The sequence below is a fragment of the Amblyomma maculatum genome, chromosome 3 (assembly GCF_055883805.1).
Source record: "Amblyomma maculatum isolate TAMU_Amacu chromosome 3, ASM5588380v1, whole genome shotgun sequence".
Classification (NCBI taxonomy): domain Eukaryota; kingdom Metazoa; phylum Arthropoda; class Arachnida; order Ixodida; family Ixodidae; genus Amblyomma; species Amblyomma maculatum.
This window is the reverse complement of record NC_139346.1, coordinates 144,419,243-144,436,050: the sequence shown is the minus strand read 5'-3', so window position 1 is coordinate 144,436,050 and position 16,808 is coordinate 144,419,243. Positions and strand designations below refer to the sequence as shown.

Below are 16,808 nucleotides of genomic sequence, written 5' to 3'. Positions count from 1 at the left end.
TTAAGAGGAGGAATATGAGACCGAAAATCGCTGAATGGGACCGATTATTACCAACTTGATTCCCATTCGACATTCAAGCGCTCGCACATCGACGAATCAAAGATGGGTGGAGGGACGGCCACACTCACGGTGGTGTGCTTGACCTGGAGCGGCAGAGAGCGCCGCTTGGCGCCGGCCATGGACTGGGCCCGCCGGATGCTCGAGGAGCGACGTAACGACGATGTGTTGTTGGCATCGGCTGTCAGGCTGTTCATCGTAGGCGGCATGCCTCCCCGTGCCGATGAGAACAGCTGACTCACAGGTTCCCTAGAGAGGAGGAAAGCAATACATACGCGAAGCAATACATACTACCGTAAAAGACTACAACATAGAGGCCAACAACAAAGCGGGAAAAGCCACATGTGCACTACAATCAACTTTATTGAAGCATGTGCAAGCATAGATATATCGACACTAGTACAGCCAAAAAATAAGATGATAATCAGAAGGTCAAAACCTGGCAAAGGAATGTCCATGAGGGCACACTTGCAAGGCAGAGTCATAAAACGAAGCCGAAACGTTTAAACTGTGAGTCTCGAAGAGTACTGGCCACTATTGCCCATTAACACAGACACCTTCAGGCATGAATCAGTATGCTGTAAGTTAGCTGCAGCAACCCCGATGTCCGACAAGCAGTGAACAGAAGAGGTCAAACCATTTATGACACTGCGAGGAGATGAAAGGGCTTTTCTGTAACTTCATTTTGAATGTTTTCTATACATTACGTGGTTCTGCCTTGCTAATGTGCAGTTCTGCAAATTTCTCTACCACTTTGTAGCCATCATGCATGGTTGGAAAGCACATTAAATAAATGTCTTTCATGAACCACTTTGCTTTCTGTATCATATCTAAAGTGCCTTTTCTTTGTTATCATAAAATTTACGATGGACCAAAGAAATCAATGTAAGAGTCGAAATAAAGAAAAACAAGCTTAAAGTTACTGGCCTCGACAATTTCTAAACGCAATGTCAGCTCTTTGAAAAAAAAAAATGAAAGCTTATATGTTTCGATTGGAGTGCAGCTAATGACTTACTTTTTAAGAATGTAGTGGAGTGAAATTCCACATGTGGAACTCCGAAGCAACAAGAATTGGATGCTTTGTGAAAAGGAGAGGAGAAACCCACATAAAAGGTCTTAAGGTGTACTAAGCTCAAGTTAGATAAACAACCATATAAGCACCCTACATTCCCCATTAGTATCAAAGCAGGCCGTGATGCAACCTGGTCTTGACAGTAACTAGGGAGTAGAACTGTTCCCAAGTTCTTACTTGCCCATTGACTCATGCTTCACTTTGCCTCCCGCTACGCCTACAGCCTCAGCGAGATTCACAGCGAGTGTCCGGTGTGCGTTTCATCTGCGTGGAGTAAGATGACCGCTGCTCACTTCTGCGATTCCTGCAGCAGGAGTGGCGCCTGGCGGAAGGCCGGCGTCTCCCGGCTGGCCCTGAGCCATCCGTTGCAGCAGTAGGTGACCGGCAGCGACCCCATGTGGTGGAAGATGGTGAACTCCCCAGGACGGGCTCCTCGCTCCAGCAGCGACTGGTGCTCTGCGATCAAGCACGTGCGCCACAAAGATATGCGCTCTGCAACTAGCAACTGGTGAAAAAACGCAAGTGAGCCTCCTGCTGTAACAGCATAACTGCTCTTACGGCCTTCATTTCTTCTCTGCTCCCATTCACTAGAATGCTGCAAAGACTTTGGCTTGCCAAAAAACACATGCCCAGCCCATCCCATCGGCAGGACTAGGCTACAATAGCTTTCCGTATATGCCCATACCATGCCATACCCAACATAATTTAGCAAGATGGAAACCAGTGCCAAGTTTAAAGCTGCAATGCCCAACTACTTCCAGGACTGTCTAGAGACTGACCTTTGTCAAGCACATCAATTTCTTGGTGGGGCTAGTCGAATAAAATATGGGTGTTTTATTGCAAAGCATACAAGCAAAGACGAAAAGTGTCAAAGACTTCAGAGGAGAAAGGAAACATTTCTTAGTTTAGTGCATGCTGGTTGTATTGCTCCTGTAAGGGAGAAGAATTAAGGGTTAACATACTTTCTGACAATTCATTTAAAATACCTAGAAAAGAATCAAACCTTTGCACAGAAAGCGGATCGTATATGTTCTGCATTCCAAAGAAGCGAAAACTTGAATTTGACATCTGTTAACTAACTTTACGCCGAGTTATACACAGTGCGAGTTGCAATAGGCCACGGTTGACAGTGAAAGGGAACAAGCCTGACGAGGTCTAATTAAGGTGTGAAATCAAGCAGTCCATCATTACTATAATATCTCTTGGCAGGCAGCATTCTGCACCATATTTCATTCTAAAAGTAAAGCTGACTTTTCTCTCTAATTGAGCCGTCAAACTAGTATCTTTCTAAATGTTTCACTGAGCCCGGCTAGATTCACAACATGTCCATTTTATTAACTGCCATTTCATTAAACTGCCCGAGCTCAAATTGCTGGTAAGTTTCGCATCTGGCTAGACCTTTTTGTGAAATTTTCTCACTCCTTTGTCTGTGAGGTTCATCCACATTTTAGTCCTAAAATTTCTACCTAGGCTAACCTAGCCTAAACAGTTAATCTAAGGTGCATGTATTTGAGATATTTTACCATTTATTTTATCCCCCACTAAGAAAGAACTAAAATGTAAGTCATACACTTAAAACTGCCCTCATTGCCTCAAACTTTCGTTTACAGTTGCTGTGGTCAATGAGAAACACACGAACAAAATCAAATCTGCAAGAGAGGTAGACTATTTCGATAAAGTGGCGTTATTATCTGACATAGTTTGGGAGCAGGGCATCACGTGATGTGGCTGATAAAAAAAGTCACCAAATGCAGTACACCATCGAACTCTGAGCAAGGCCCTGTTCTGCCCGCTAGCACCCATGTACAGGGTCGTCCACTCTTAGTGTAAACAAGCCCGCTTCCTTCAAAGCGCCATTGCATCTGAGGCAGCTGCACATCGAAGCGGTGCAGGCTCAAAGAGACCTGAGGCGGGCTTCGCAGAGTCGGCGACTTTGCTTCAACGCACGGTTCGATCAGATTGGAGGCAATGGCACTCCGAGGAGAGCATGCTTGTTTGCCCTAGGAGTGGACAACCTTGTACAATGCACACAGCTTCACCTTCAGCCCACACAAACTTGCCAAATTTGTTTTGACCGACAGTAACTTGGATGTACAAGCTATATCACACATGATGGCCAATATACACAGGCTCCAGTCTAGCTTTGACTAGTATAGATTCGCTTAGGGCGACAACTCACAAGTGCTGCTACCCATGACGGTCAATATACACAGTCCGGACTTGGCATACATTAGCACAGGGCGACAAGTCTCCCATGACAAAAGTGCACACTGGACCGACCTGTACGCCAATATCGCATGGTGGCGAATTTCTGCTCACCCCTTGACTGTGCAGTGGTGGCTGCCAGGTGGAGGAGCTTGTCGAAGAAAGCTTGGTCCGTGTTGCCCGGGTACAGGCATTCGTCATCCAGGAGCTGCAGCAGGCCGCATGGCTGGCCCCCCTGCTGGTGGCGCAGGTCTGAGGAGGAGGCACGCAGGCCTCCCGACTGGGTGGAGCTGCGGTCCAGCAGGGACACCAGCGGCACTGGAGACGGCACCTCTCCAAACTCCTCAGTCTCCAGTACCACCGCCTCCTGCAAGACACCCACACTAATCATTCGCACATTAATCACTCCGAAGGAAATGGCAAGGCAAGCATTGCCAAACCGGTTAGCATTAGCTGTACTAAACAAGCCCTCGGTTTTGTGTCTGCGTCCTCGTCCCATCAAGATGCCCCGCAGTGCAACAAAATGGCACACAGCCATATAGTACATAGGCACAATAAAGATTGTATTGCACTGTATTGTATTGTATTGTATTGTACTGTACTGTATTGTATTGTACGCACAAAACTGCCAGCTCGGGGGCCCACAGCCACTCTACCCTAGTCTCCACCCTCTGTTCTGCATTACTAACCTTTGCAAACTGGCTACGGTGATCGCTCATCACATCCTCGCTGGTAACCAGCCGTTATTTTTTACCACTAGGTACAAAACTTTCGTATGTATATATCATAAACATTCAAGAGCAGGTGATGAATCTGGGCTTTAGCCTGCTGAATGCCACAACTGTTTCTTCACAATTTTCTTTCCTTTTTCAATAATTCACTTCTCCTTGACTGAATGTTTTTTTTTTTCATCCCAGTATACTTTTGAGCGTTCACATCTAAACATTTTTCCACTTCCTGACCTTGATGGCATATCTGTACCAGACCCTTGTATGAGCAGCATCAGAAAATGCTCCATTGGGCAACACTGAACAACTCATGCTACTAAATACCATCGCAATTGTCAATTTCTCTGCTTTGTTCTTTCATTAAAAGTAGTCTAGACAGCCCAGCCTATGACAGCAGATGCTCAAGGTGGAAAAGACAGACATTTTTATTGGCAGAACTTCTACACATTTCACAAATTTTTAAAAAATACTGCCTTCCAGCTGAGCAGTGACATCTCTTTTGCCAACGGAGAGTACGCTCAATCACTCGAAGACCACTGGAGCACCAGCGATCAGTCCATACCCACGGTCACAAAAACTACACACACATATACATCTAGATAAATCTAGGTGCTAGACGTTTAAAGCTAGCCCCGAGGAATTGCACAAGAATGCTGAATTGGGCAAGTTGGTGCATTTGCATTTTAGGAAACGTAGCGCAAGACAAGGACAAAATACAGGATACACACACGAGCGCTTACTCACAACTAATTTTTTATTGGAAATGCTGACAAAATATATAGGGTGCAAAACAAAAAAATTATCAGGCATGAAATAAAAAGTTGAATTGACAAAAACTGTGGAAAAAGCAAGTCTGGAAAGATACACAAAACACGTGAAAAAACTACTTGACAACTGATTCAAGGTAAGTAATTTCTACTTTTGTCGTGCTTGGCACATCGCGCAATCAATGCACAAGAGAAATTATAGAGGCATATCATATCACGAAAGGAGGGGATAAGTGTGTTAGCGATGCATTCATTACCTTAACAAAAGTAGAGATTACTTACCTTGAATCAGTTGTCAAGTAGTTTTTTCATGTGTTTTGTGTATCTTTCCAGACTTGCCTTTTCCACAATTTTTGTCAATTCACCTCCTTTATTTTATGTCTGATAATTTCTTTTTGTTTTGCACCCTTTACATTCTGTTAGCATTTCCAATAAAAAATCAGTTGAGTAAGTGCTCGTGTGTGTATCCCTTATTTTGTCTTTGTCGTCTTTGCGCTAGATTTTCTAAAATGCTAGCCCCGAGGGACTGGCCACAGTTCACTATGGTTTCATGGCAGTCAGTATAACAAAAAAAAGGGAACTCAGTAAAGCAAGATGCAAAGGTTCAGTTCCCCAAGGTGAAGGACAGAGTGCGCACCTGGTCATATCGCTCCTGCTGACTGAGGAAGGTCCACTGGTGGAAGAGAAGCTGCAGCCGCTCCTGAACGTAGTTGTGGCACAATTCCTCCAGGGTGGCCGCCGCACTGCCACCCGCACTGGTGCCGCTCTGGGGCTGGAAACCGGGGCAGTCCAGAACCTGCACTGCCGCCACGCTGCGTCCGGAACCACACAGGGCCCTGGGCACAACAACAATATGCCCAAAGGGCATCAGAAAGTGGCTCAACAACGTTTGTCTTAAATATAACAAAGGCTCTCAAAATGGGAACTTCGCTCATAATTTCCTCTTTATGTTAAACCAATCCTAACCACAGTTAATCATTTGCTTTGCTTCCTAGAACAGCCTTAGTGTCCATTAATGGCATTACCATGAAGCTGCAAGGAATCATGAAAATAAGAAGAATTTAGTTCTCATAACCAGTGTGAAAAACACGGATAGATAGAGAAAAGAATAAATATGGCACTGTATGATATTTCGCACTGCTTATTTCAAGTTGAGTGCAATCGAACTAGCCCATTTTATCACTTTATTTGATCCATTTAATGAAGTTCTCACACTTCCACTATCGGCAGCAGAAGTTTACAGCCAGTGTGTTCTTGGAAAATCACTTATTGTGGAATTATTAGCGGTCTAGTAGTTAGCTTACAGCCAGTGTGTTCTTGGAAAATCACTTATTGTGGAATTATTAGCGGTCTAGTAGTTAGCTCAGTTATCTTTGGCTGGACTTGTCAGTAATGCTCGTCTGGATTTTTTTCCCATTGCTATGTCACCAAGTAGACCCTTCTGAAAAGCACCATCACTGCCGGACACCCATTTGCAGGTACGTTTTTGATACACACGATCTAATATCCACCACTTCTTAACAAAGTTGTTCACAAACTGTAACATATTTTACATAATGCACACAGGAAATTTTCTAAAATTCCTACCTATGTGAAATTTGTACCAAGTGTAATCGTATCATCGAGATTTTAGTATGCCGCATTCACAAGGTGCCATCTACCAGGAGTTTTCCAAGAACCTGTACCTTTATTTGGACAGTGGAAACAGGGGAACCTCGAATTAACAAAATTTGCAATTTAACAAAGTTTTTGGCTTCAAGTATAACTTTGCTATTACTATTTTTGACTATTTCTTGCTACTGCCAGCAAGAAACAAAGCTCCGGCATAAGACAGAAAAGAGCAATCAGGATGATTGACGCACACGTGATTCTACCCACATCTTGGCTGATTGCCAACCACCTAAAAACGTGTGCTTTTCTTAACACTGCAAGCAATGTCACACTGATGCACCTGTAACCTGCAAGTGCAGTATTCATTCCCTCGATGATTTTCTCAGCCTACTGCTCATTAAAGTGATTGATGATGTAACAGTTGTTCAAACAAAGGCACTTGTGGCCCAGAATGGCTTGTTGCCTAGATTTAGTCCACACTGAGTGCAGTGCAGGCTGAGGTAGCCCTATTTGCTCTCAGAGACACTATAACCATGTTCTTTTATTCTTTTGTTTACGCATCTGCCTGCTTGTCCGATGTAGTTGAGTCCGCATGGCAACGGTATGTGATAACACTCCCATCGCTAGTGACAAATTGTTTCTGGTGGTCAACGTTGCATGCCTTATTTTATACTGGTTGCTGCACGGCTTCACCCTTTCGCAAAATGTCACCAATTGTAGAAGACCCAAAATACTGCTTCGACAGTGACACATTTATCCATCTTCTTGAAGTTGTCAAAGGTCTGAAAGGTGTAAAATATTGCAGTTATTGCCTTGCAATCTCGCAGTTCCCATGCATTGACATTATTGTCTGATTCTCACATTTATTCCAATACTCGTAGCTGCTAGCGAGTTTTGCAGCTTTTTCCTCTTAACCTTCAGACCATTAATTGTATGCCGTGCACACACTATAAGAAAATGACAGCTTTCTTTTCCAGTTCAAACCGGTGTCAGCTGACCCATACACAGCGGCCCAAGTGAGATCTGGAAAAAAGAGCAATAAACGCCCACCGGTTGACGAGTGACACGACCACGTTGAACACCTCCTGGTAGAGAGAGGCCACAAAGTCCTGCAGGGGGTCTGTGGGGTCTCCAGTCGCATCACCCTGACCCCTGCATACATTACAAAAGGAAAAAAAACTCAGGCTGCCTCTCTAAGCCTAAATACATGAGAGCCCAACAAGGGCAACAAGGAAGAATTAAGAGACTATAGCAGAGACAATAAAATGCCCCACAAATTTACGCTGTTTTCTTTCCACTTATTACGCTCCCAGATAATCCAATTCACCAGTAGTACATACTAAAAGTAACTTGAACAAATTCCAACAAGCCTGAGGGAACATAACACCAGAAGAAGCATTGCAACTGCCAGACTTGGATGTTCTCTCACCGGTTCGGTCCGCGACTGTTGCCAGCGGCCGTCAGAAGGGGGGAGTCCAGGGCCGCCTTGGACAGGTCTTCGACCGAGGTTCCGAGCAGGAGAGAGGCTCGCTGGGCACTGGCTGCCCGTGCAAACTGCACCCGCCCGTTCGCATCTGCAACGATGCAAAGCAAAGATGAGAGCTAGCTCAAAATCCTAAGCACGAACCTGGAGCTCGTCTACGGAACACAGCTCAAACAGGACTCGGTGAACCGAATGCTTACATTTAAATGTGCACCGTTTACATGTGAATGCATAAACACTGTACTAGTTCTAAAGACTCGGACATCCTCTTTAATAATTTTGTCCAGCACATCTGCAGTGTACTTTGCAAGACAGTGAAAACACAGTGTAACCATCAGAGAGGAGGGAGTATAATAACTGTGATGCACCCTTTCTAGAAAATGATAATTTTTGGCAACTTTTGGCCACTACTCCCACTCACTGTAACAATAGAATCAGATGAGTTAAAACATGCATTACTAATATACCTGCCTGGCAAAGAAAATTCACGTCTTGTTCAAAGTGAAATGCCAGGGCACAATAAGGAGAAGTACTTAACTGACCTGCTAATGAAGCATGCAAACAAATAATGCACAATCTATCCCAAGCAACCACCAACATCCGTTGTACGTCTGAGCTAGAGCCGAACATCCTTTGCCGAAATTGTATGTCCGTCGGACATACGTACTACCTCCGGTTTCGGACATTCGTATTCGTACGTACGTCGAAAGTATAGACTACGTCCGTTTTTGTATATCCGCATGAGAGACGAGGTGTACGTCCGATGTATGTATGGACGAGTATGTTTCCAGGACATATATTTCCCCTCTGACAAAATTCTGTTTCAACATTCACACTTGTCTTCAATGCTCGAGATGTGTCCTACCTAGTAAAAAAAAAAAAAAAACATTGGGGCCAATTGGGACCTGCAAATGGTTACATCTGGACCCAATATTGGACACCACCTCTCCAATGGATTAGTCCAGTTGGATTAACCAAATGGTTCTGCAAATACCAATTGGGCATTCCAAATAGTTCCAATTGCGTGTAAAATTTCATTCGGATTTTCCAAATGGTACTCGAAATTCCAATAGGAAATCCAATTAGGTTTGCAACTTCCATTCGGCCCCTGAGATAGCGAATTGTATTATATACCAAATGATTAGCTGGTTGGCCTAAAAAACTCTGGCACATCCACAGTATGGGGCAATTGTCATTAATTTCTCAGCTTTCATGTCACAATTCGTTGTATCCGTTGGTAGCGGTGGTCGTGATCTTCAATTGTTACTCTCGTTGAGCCTTAACGTATGTACTACATGTACCACCTGCGCGGCTTCGCCATTCACAAAGGTCCACGACCACGTCTTGGCGAACGAAAGCGCCGGATTACCTTGCACTGTGGGTCTTTACAAAAATAGTTTTTTTTCTGTTGGAAATCCCCGCCAGTCCCCGCTGCCGGCGGCCGTGCTGTTTGGTTGAAAGTTGCGTATTCCATCGCAGTGTGTGTGTGTGTGTGGGATGGGGGGGGGATGGTAAGTTTCACTTGAATATCCTCACAAGAAAGGGTACCTATTTAAAGAAATTAACAATATTCAGTAGAAATATAGTGTTAACTTATTACGGCCAATTCATTTCTGCGCACGAATGTTTCTGCTGTAGTTTCGTACCACGTGTTTCTGTGCCGCCATTGCCGGCTGTCGTCCTGCCGCCGCGGCTCGCGGCAGCAGTTTCTTTTTTTCGTTCTGTGCGGGTGCACGCAACTATGCTCGAATGCCTTCACCCATCTGTGTGCACTGCAAGGACAACGATTGCGCAGTTGTGCCAGTTCCTAGTGTGAAAGGATTACCCCCTTGGAGCAACAGTGGTTCACAACCATAACACATCAGGACGGACGACTCCGGCGAAACCGACCGCGTTTGAAAGTGAGTACTGCGATCGAGCTTCGTGAAAATCTGCGCAGCAAAAATTGTATGAATATGCAACAGCGCAGTGAACCTACTGACACATTTCAACGCGAGAGCATTAAGGAGCTAGTTACACTGAAAACAAGGAACAATCAGCGCGGTGGCGTCAGTGCATGTCGAGTGAGTCTGCTCTCCCTCTCCTCTACGCAAACTAAGAAATTGCTGGAGGAGCTATCGCGTTCCACTCTTGCAATCTTGCGAAGCTTATAACCAACCTTCTTCTTTTCGTCAACCAAGGCGCTGGGTAAACAGTCGGTGTTCAAAGATTTTTTTTTTTAATATGCTTGCCTTCGCAAGTGGCATGCTCTGCATTTTTTAATGCAAGTTGCAGGTTGCTAAGGCACAGTCTGCGCTGCAGTGCATTACAGTGATAAAATGCATAACTGCTCCTGTACAATGCAATAAGCGATAATCGCCGAATCTCGCGAGCTTGAAAGTTGTGCACCACTAAAAAAAAAAAAGCCTTTCTGATAGTGAGTGGCCTTTTCTGTGCTTGAAATTATTGAAGCGCATTATTATCAGCTTATTTTAATTTAGGTATGGCCTGTATGATACTGCCTTCTGAACTGTTTAGCTTATTTAGCTTTATCCTTGAAGCATTGCAGATGAATCTATGTGATATTCTAAAGATAGCGGGTGCGATATAACTGGCGTGAACTAAGGGAAAGGAGGGCAGAACCTCGCTGATATTTGAGACTGCTTGTAACAAGTGTTGTAGGGCAGGTACAATATGAGAGATACTCAATTTTCTTGTTATTGGCCTCCAGAAAACCTCGAGTCAAGGATTATGCTGTGCATGAGCTACAGGCTATTTCTCTGTTTTGGTCTTAATGTGAATACCAAGACAAAGTTGCCGAGCATTTCAGAAGGTCTACTGAAATTTAGTGTAGGCTTGAAGACTAACCTTTTTTTTTCTTTTTGCAGAAAGCTGGTTGCTTTCACTTCATCAAGGAAGATGGATGTGCGCTTCAAATTTTACGTCATATCGAGAACTAGACATTTTACAATAAAATATGACTGTTGTACTTTAAGCTGCTTTTCTATTTTATTGCCTCGTGGGAGCGAAAAAAGCATGCATGCAGCATATATGTGAATATGCGAGAAAGATCCGGGAACGGACGTCCGAAATGGACGTCCATTGGCCAGATAAACATTTCCCTTTGAACGCCCATCGGATGGCTGACGGACGTCCACTGGCTGTTCGCGGACGTCCATCGGCCATCCGGATGTTGGTGGTTGCTTGGGATGCTCACATTCTAGGTGGTTGGTTTGGCTAACGGTTCAATTTACATATAACAGATTGCACTAACATACAAGGAAGAGAGAAGACAAGATGGACAGGATGGGCATAAACTTGCACAAGCGTAAAGCCCAAGATACCGTAGAGCACGTGCTGATGCACTGCCTTTTCGTAACAAACTTTACAAGCACTGAAGTTGGGCCGGCAAAAAATTTTATGCAGCAGCTGACACATCCCTACTGACGCACTTGCACTCATTCTATTTTTCTAATGATGTCCTTGAGCAGCCTTCACTGTCCAGCAACTGTAACTACAAAAATCCGCAATGCAAAATTAGCTTTGAAAGCTATGACTAAGAGAAGACTGAACTGGACCACAATACAAATTTGGGAAACATATTGGGAACCGTTAAATGTAACAAAAAACAAACTTCATGAGTGCGTTGAGTTCACCATAGCGCACTAGCATATGAAGATCAGCACCTGCTGGAAAAGAAAAATGTCCAGGTTCGAGTGATCATCTGTTCTCCTCCCCTTCAACGAAGTTTGAACTACTCACAATTTGAGCCACAACAACACAAACTTAGCTGCCTAATCTAGTTACTCAGATTGAATTCCAAACTTCCCCATGCTTCTGGCACCAATAAAGGTTTTGCAGTGCAAAATTATGATGCAAGAAGTGCGTGCACAGCGCAGCTTTTCAAAAGCCCATCAGCCGCACAGCGATAGCATCCTTATGCATTACTTATATGCAATAAACGTACAACACCATATTCTGAATATGTTGAGAATATGCCAAGACTCTAGACAGTTGGGACTGTTTCCAACATGGCTGGACCCAAGGAGAAAGAAGCAAAACTCTGCGCGTCCTCCCTTGCATCCACTGCAACAGAGGGCAAGCACTCACTCCGAAGCGCCCCAGCATGTCCCAGGTGGACGATGGCTGCAAGCACCATCCAGAGGACGCGGCTCTCTGCATCACGGACACTGAGCGTCTGCAGCGACCCCTGGACCAGCTCCCACATGAGGCGCGCCTTCTTCTGGTCATCGGGCTGCGCACGCAAGGAGCCAGTATTAAATATGACAGCAGCGCATGCATTTCCAATTTTTTTCTTTGTCATTCATAGTTACTTTGTTTGTATGATTCATCCACAGAGGGGCAGAAGTGCATTTAGAACATCCGATATTCCCCCCATCTCACACAATGCACTGTGGTTAGAGGGTTTTACAAGTTTATAGCGTGCTGAAAACGTGTCACCTCGTATTAGTGAAGCGAAATTTGAAGTAGAACTTTGTTCGGATCATAGTCTGGGCCTTCAGACCCCTTATTCTGAAACAGTCCTGCAGTGCTCACCATCTTGCAGCTGCGGCAGCAGTCGATGACATTGTCCTCAAAACTAGCACCATGAAAATGAGAGGAATGAAGCAAGGAGGAGTGGTACACAGTAATGCAAATGGGTGACAATTTTCAAACCACTGCAATAATGCTGTTCTTGTAGACATAACTTTTTTGTCCTATTCCATTACAATGTGCGACTCCACGCACAAGTTTGAACTACTGATTATCTCCCTAATGAAACAACCTACAACTGCTTGCACCACAGCAAATTTAACGGGTGAGTCAACAGCTACCAACCATTTCCTAGACGACAAATTCTGAGGCAATGACTATTTTTCACAATTAGGTCCCTGCTTTACTGCGTGAAAATTATAACAACCGCAGACAGCAAATAAGCAAAAAGGGAGCAAATCAGCATACAAAATAGCAAACTTCTGGGTTCAGTTGGCTGGCCGAGGCATGAATGATGGTCACCCAAGCAAACTATGCAGTTGAATTCTTTGGCCTAGTTAGAGGAGACTACTGTTTAGTTTAGTTTAGTTTATGGGGTTTAACGTCCCAAAGCAACTCAGGCTATGAGAGACACCGTAGTGGAGGGCTCCGGATAATTCGGCCACGTGGGGTTCTTTAACGTGCACTGACATCACACAGCACATGGGAGCCTTGCTTTCTGCCTTCATTGAAAAGTGGCCACCATGGCCAGGATTCGACCCCGAGTCCTTGGGAACAGTAATCGAGCGCCCTAACCCCTGTGCCACCCCGGCGGGACAGAAGACCACTGATCTTGTCATATCCGCCATTGTGTGTATGTCCCATGCAGGTGAGGCCTAAGGAAGGAAATTTTAACAGGGATTGCTTGCCTAATCCAAATTCATCCGGACTTCCAAACTTACGGAGGTTGTATTATAGAGGCTTCAGAGTGCACAACAATGCAAAATGGACATTTTACTGTACTCACCATTCCTGCAAATTAAAATTACTGATATCCCATCACCACGCTGCTCTCACACATGACGAAATTCAGTTTCCCTGGAATAAGCTTGCACTATCAAATTTACGTAAAAGTTTCTATCCTGATGCAGCATTTTTCTATTTATTTTTCACTACAGTATTTGCATAGCAGCCTTTACCTATGCTAACATGCACAGGCACATGAAAGGAGTAACAAATAAATAATCTAACAAAACAACAGCACTTCTGTGTAAAGCATGACTCGCGGATGAGTGAATTCAGGTACAGTCCCTTGAAACTGAAAAGCCAGCCAGCAGCACCAAATGAAGGAGTTGACTCTGGACTACCCTTGAATCATCTCGCGAAAGAACAGTTTTCCATGGAATATCTTGACTTTCTGTGGTTTTGCCTGATTTGGACCGATTTATCTTGGCTGACATGACGTATGCTGGCCCTGTTGGCAGAAGCAGCACAGCAGAAAGCCTTGCTTAAACATGTTTGCATGGCCTAGGAGCAGCATGTCTTACTTAGGGTTCCAAAGGTCCACGTGGGTTTGATTCCCGTCTCAAAAATGTTGCCGAAGTTAGCAGCTCTCGCCGATATCGGCCACGACCTGCGGTCTCCTATCATCACAAACTGCTGACATAGACATGAGCGTTGCTGCTGCATGAGCCTGGTGGCCTCACACCAACACACAAATGATGGCTTACAGATGGATCTACAGCCCTAGCGCTAATAGTTACAAATTCATGCGGCAGTGTATGCTTTGGCGCTAGAGTCAGACTAGCTGCCATTCGTTTCTCACGTACCTCTTAATTTACTTTCAGAATTTGTGGTATCGAGAAGCTTCTGGAGGTATGTGGGGCAGCTTGTAGGCAGAAGATTCACTTTTTAGGCGCAGGTTGAAGGTTAAAGTTTGGATGCCAACGTCAGATATGTTTTGCGATAATGGAGGTTCTGATGCCAGCGCATAAAGCAAGACAGAGCATGAGTTACCTTCCTGAGGGCCGAGACAAAGAGGTTGGGCTGCTCCAGGTTGTCCAGGTGGAGCTCCTTCCTGTGGAAGGTGGCAGGGGAAAAGGCAAGACAATGCAGCACTTGGCAGAGTAGGCACCCTCATAGTGCAGGTATCCTATGAGTACCCTATGGGGCACGAAACAGTTGATGTGAAAACATGATTCTCATCATTCAACACATCCCATCTGAAGGGCAAACTCAACTGGAATGCATGCACTTAAAAATTTGCAGCATGCTTTTTTTTGCCTGCCAGGTGCTACAAGCCCAAAGATATAACGGCCATTCTGACCAATGCCAACGCCATGGGTAAAACACAGGTAATCGAAAACTTTATAATCATATACAATGCATGAATGTATCATTAAATACCCCACAAAGGGTGACCTCATGCAGTGGAACTTAAGTGTTTTCATTGCAGTTGCACTTATTCTAGTAGGATATCTCTGATGACACAAAGGAAGGTGCAATTTGATAAACCATTTATGTCGTTAAGCTTCAAAGAAGTGGCAATATTTGTTTGAAAAATATTTGCTGCATGCTTCATTAAGAGAATTCCCCACAGTAAAAGTCACGACAGACAAGACCAGTATTCAATGTCTGAGCAATCGAAATGGCCCAGGACAGTATCTGAAAGCACAGGTGCTACATCTGGGCCTCAGAAGCCACACGCAGGTGAAAGTTGCTGTGGAAAGTGTACATCCACTTCTATGGGTGGCCCACCTGAGTGAGTCTCCTGCGCCAGCCAAGAGGTAGTAGAAGATGTGGAAGTTTGGCTCGCCTTCGGGCCTCCGGGAGACTCGCGACCGCTCCAGCATCAGGGCCTGCACAGCAAAGTAAGATGGAAAGAATAGAGAAATTGGAAAAGCCACATCTGACAAAGATGTGCCTTTAACTGTTAACAGTCCAGTATGCTTGCAGGAGTCAGGAGAGGAGGGGGGGATGCCTGAGAAAACGGCATTAAGCTCCCCTATTTTGAGCAGTCATTAATCTGTCCAAGTTGCAAGCCTTCCTGGTGCAGTAAAACCCACTTGCGAACAGCTCGAGTTGAGTGATCTCGAGGTGTTGAAAAATGGGCCACATATACTTTCAGCCTTTTCCAAAATGCCATGGTTTTGCTGACAGTGTATGTGCACCTCTCTCATATTTCCAGGCATTTTCGGGCTGCTCAACCAAAATCCTCATAAAAAGGCTGCGGTTTTCCTCGCATACTTTTCCCTTAGGGTGCAGAGACAGCCTCACAACAGCCCGTGTGAACTGTATACTTGGTGCGCACTCAGATAATCATTTTCCCTAGCAGTCAGGATGAAGGACAGAACCTTCTCTAGAGAACATAATATGCTTGTTCCAAACTGTGAAAGGAGCTGCCAAGGCCATGGCAATTGAAAAGGAAAAGGAAAATTTGATGCAGTCCATGCTGCCATTCAGCTTGTTTTGTTATCGATCAACAATGCATAAGTTGTCTGGGACATGTCGTAGAGCATACAGCTCACATGTGTTCTACACGAGCTCTTTGCTTCAAATAAAAGCTGTTCACAAATTTGTCGTTTCTGTCTCCTTTCGAGACTTACAAACTACCTTGTGTTGAATGCAAAAACTGCAGCCAGCTTCATTCAAACGTCCTCTCACTAAATATGATTTCGTATTATCATCGTTCACACACATGTGCAGCCAGAGCGCACGCAGATGCAGGTGATGAAGGAGACCCACCCACCTGCACTGAGGCAGAGACCACCTGACCCGTATAGTCAAAGTCCAGCGAGAAGAGCTGGGTGAAGCGTGAGGCATTGGCGTTAGCCGCCGTGCGACAGTTGCCAAAGGACTCCAGCAGGGCTGCCGCTGCCGTCAGCTTCTCTGCACAACAGGAGAGGGAGCAGGGTGGTCAATGCACACATGTTGCCAGCCACACGTGGATCTCAAACAGAGCCAATTCAAGGCATACCGCATGAGCAGGAATGCAGAAAGAAGAGTAGGATGATGCACACCAACATTCTTTATGCTGCCATAGATATATGCAGCTGTTCAACACCTGGCAAACCGGTGAACATCAGTTCAGAAAAGCAACCCTTAGTCACACCTGTATTCCTTCAGCTCTCTATCGATTTTAATTATTAACTGTATGTCTTTACACAATAAAACCACGATGATACTAATCTCACGGGATTGCGAAAAAATTCATATCACCTGAAAATTCATATCATAAAAATGAACAACAATCCGTATGCAGAAGCTTGGGAAAGGCATTCACGCAGACCTGCTTACAGCTGAGGAGATTTACGTACGGTATCCCAAAATGGACCCACTTTTCTTTCAATTAAAACTGCCTAATGCCAATTTGCAGGGAGGGTTCACTACGCAAGACTTAAAAGTTATAGATATATTTTTTTTTTATTTCCAAG

General features: G+C 44.7%; 1 protein-coding gene across 2 annotated transcripts in view; it reads right to left on the bottom strand.

Moving 5' to 3' along the window:
• The window catches only part of LOC146196234 (unconventional myosin-XVIIIa-like), a 199,476-nt gene that overhangs the window by 118,516 nt on the left and 64,152 nt on the right, over positions 1-16,808 (bottom strand). For both annotated transcript variants that reach the window (XM_084598128.1, XM_084598129.1), the window contains exons 6-15: positions 16,124-16,263; positions 15,133-15,233; positions 14,392-14,452; positions 12,013-12,157; positions 7,870-8,014; positions 7,491-7,592; positions 5,467-5,665; positions 3,449-3,701; positions 1,423-1,585; positions 129-306 (exon numbers count right to left, since the gene is read on the bottom strand). In XM_084598128.1, the coding sequence (XP_084454254.1) occupies positions 129-306; positions 1,423-1,585; positions 3,449-3,701; positions 5,467-5,665; positions 7,491-7,592; positions 7,870-8,014; positions 12,013-12,157; positions 14,392-14,452; positions 15,133-15,233; positions 16,124-16,263 (1,487 nt within the window). The remainder of the gene's footprint in view (positions 1-128; positions 307-1,422; positions 1,586-3,448; positions 3,702-5,466; positions 5,666-7,490; positions 7,593-7,869; positions 8,015-12,012; positions 12,158-14,391; positions 14,453-15,132; positions 15,234-16,123; positions 16,264-16,808) is intronic.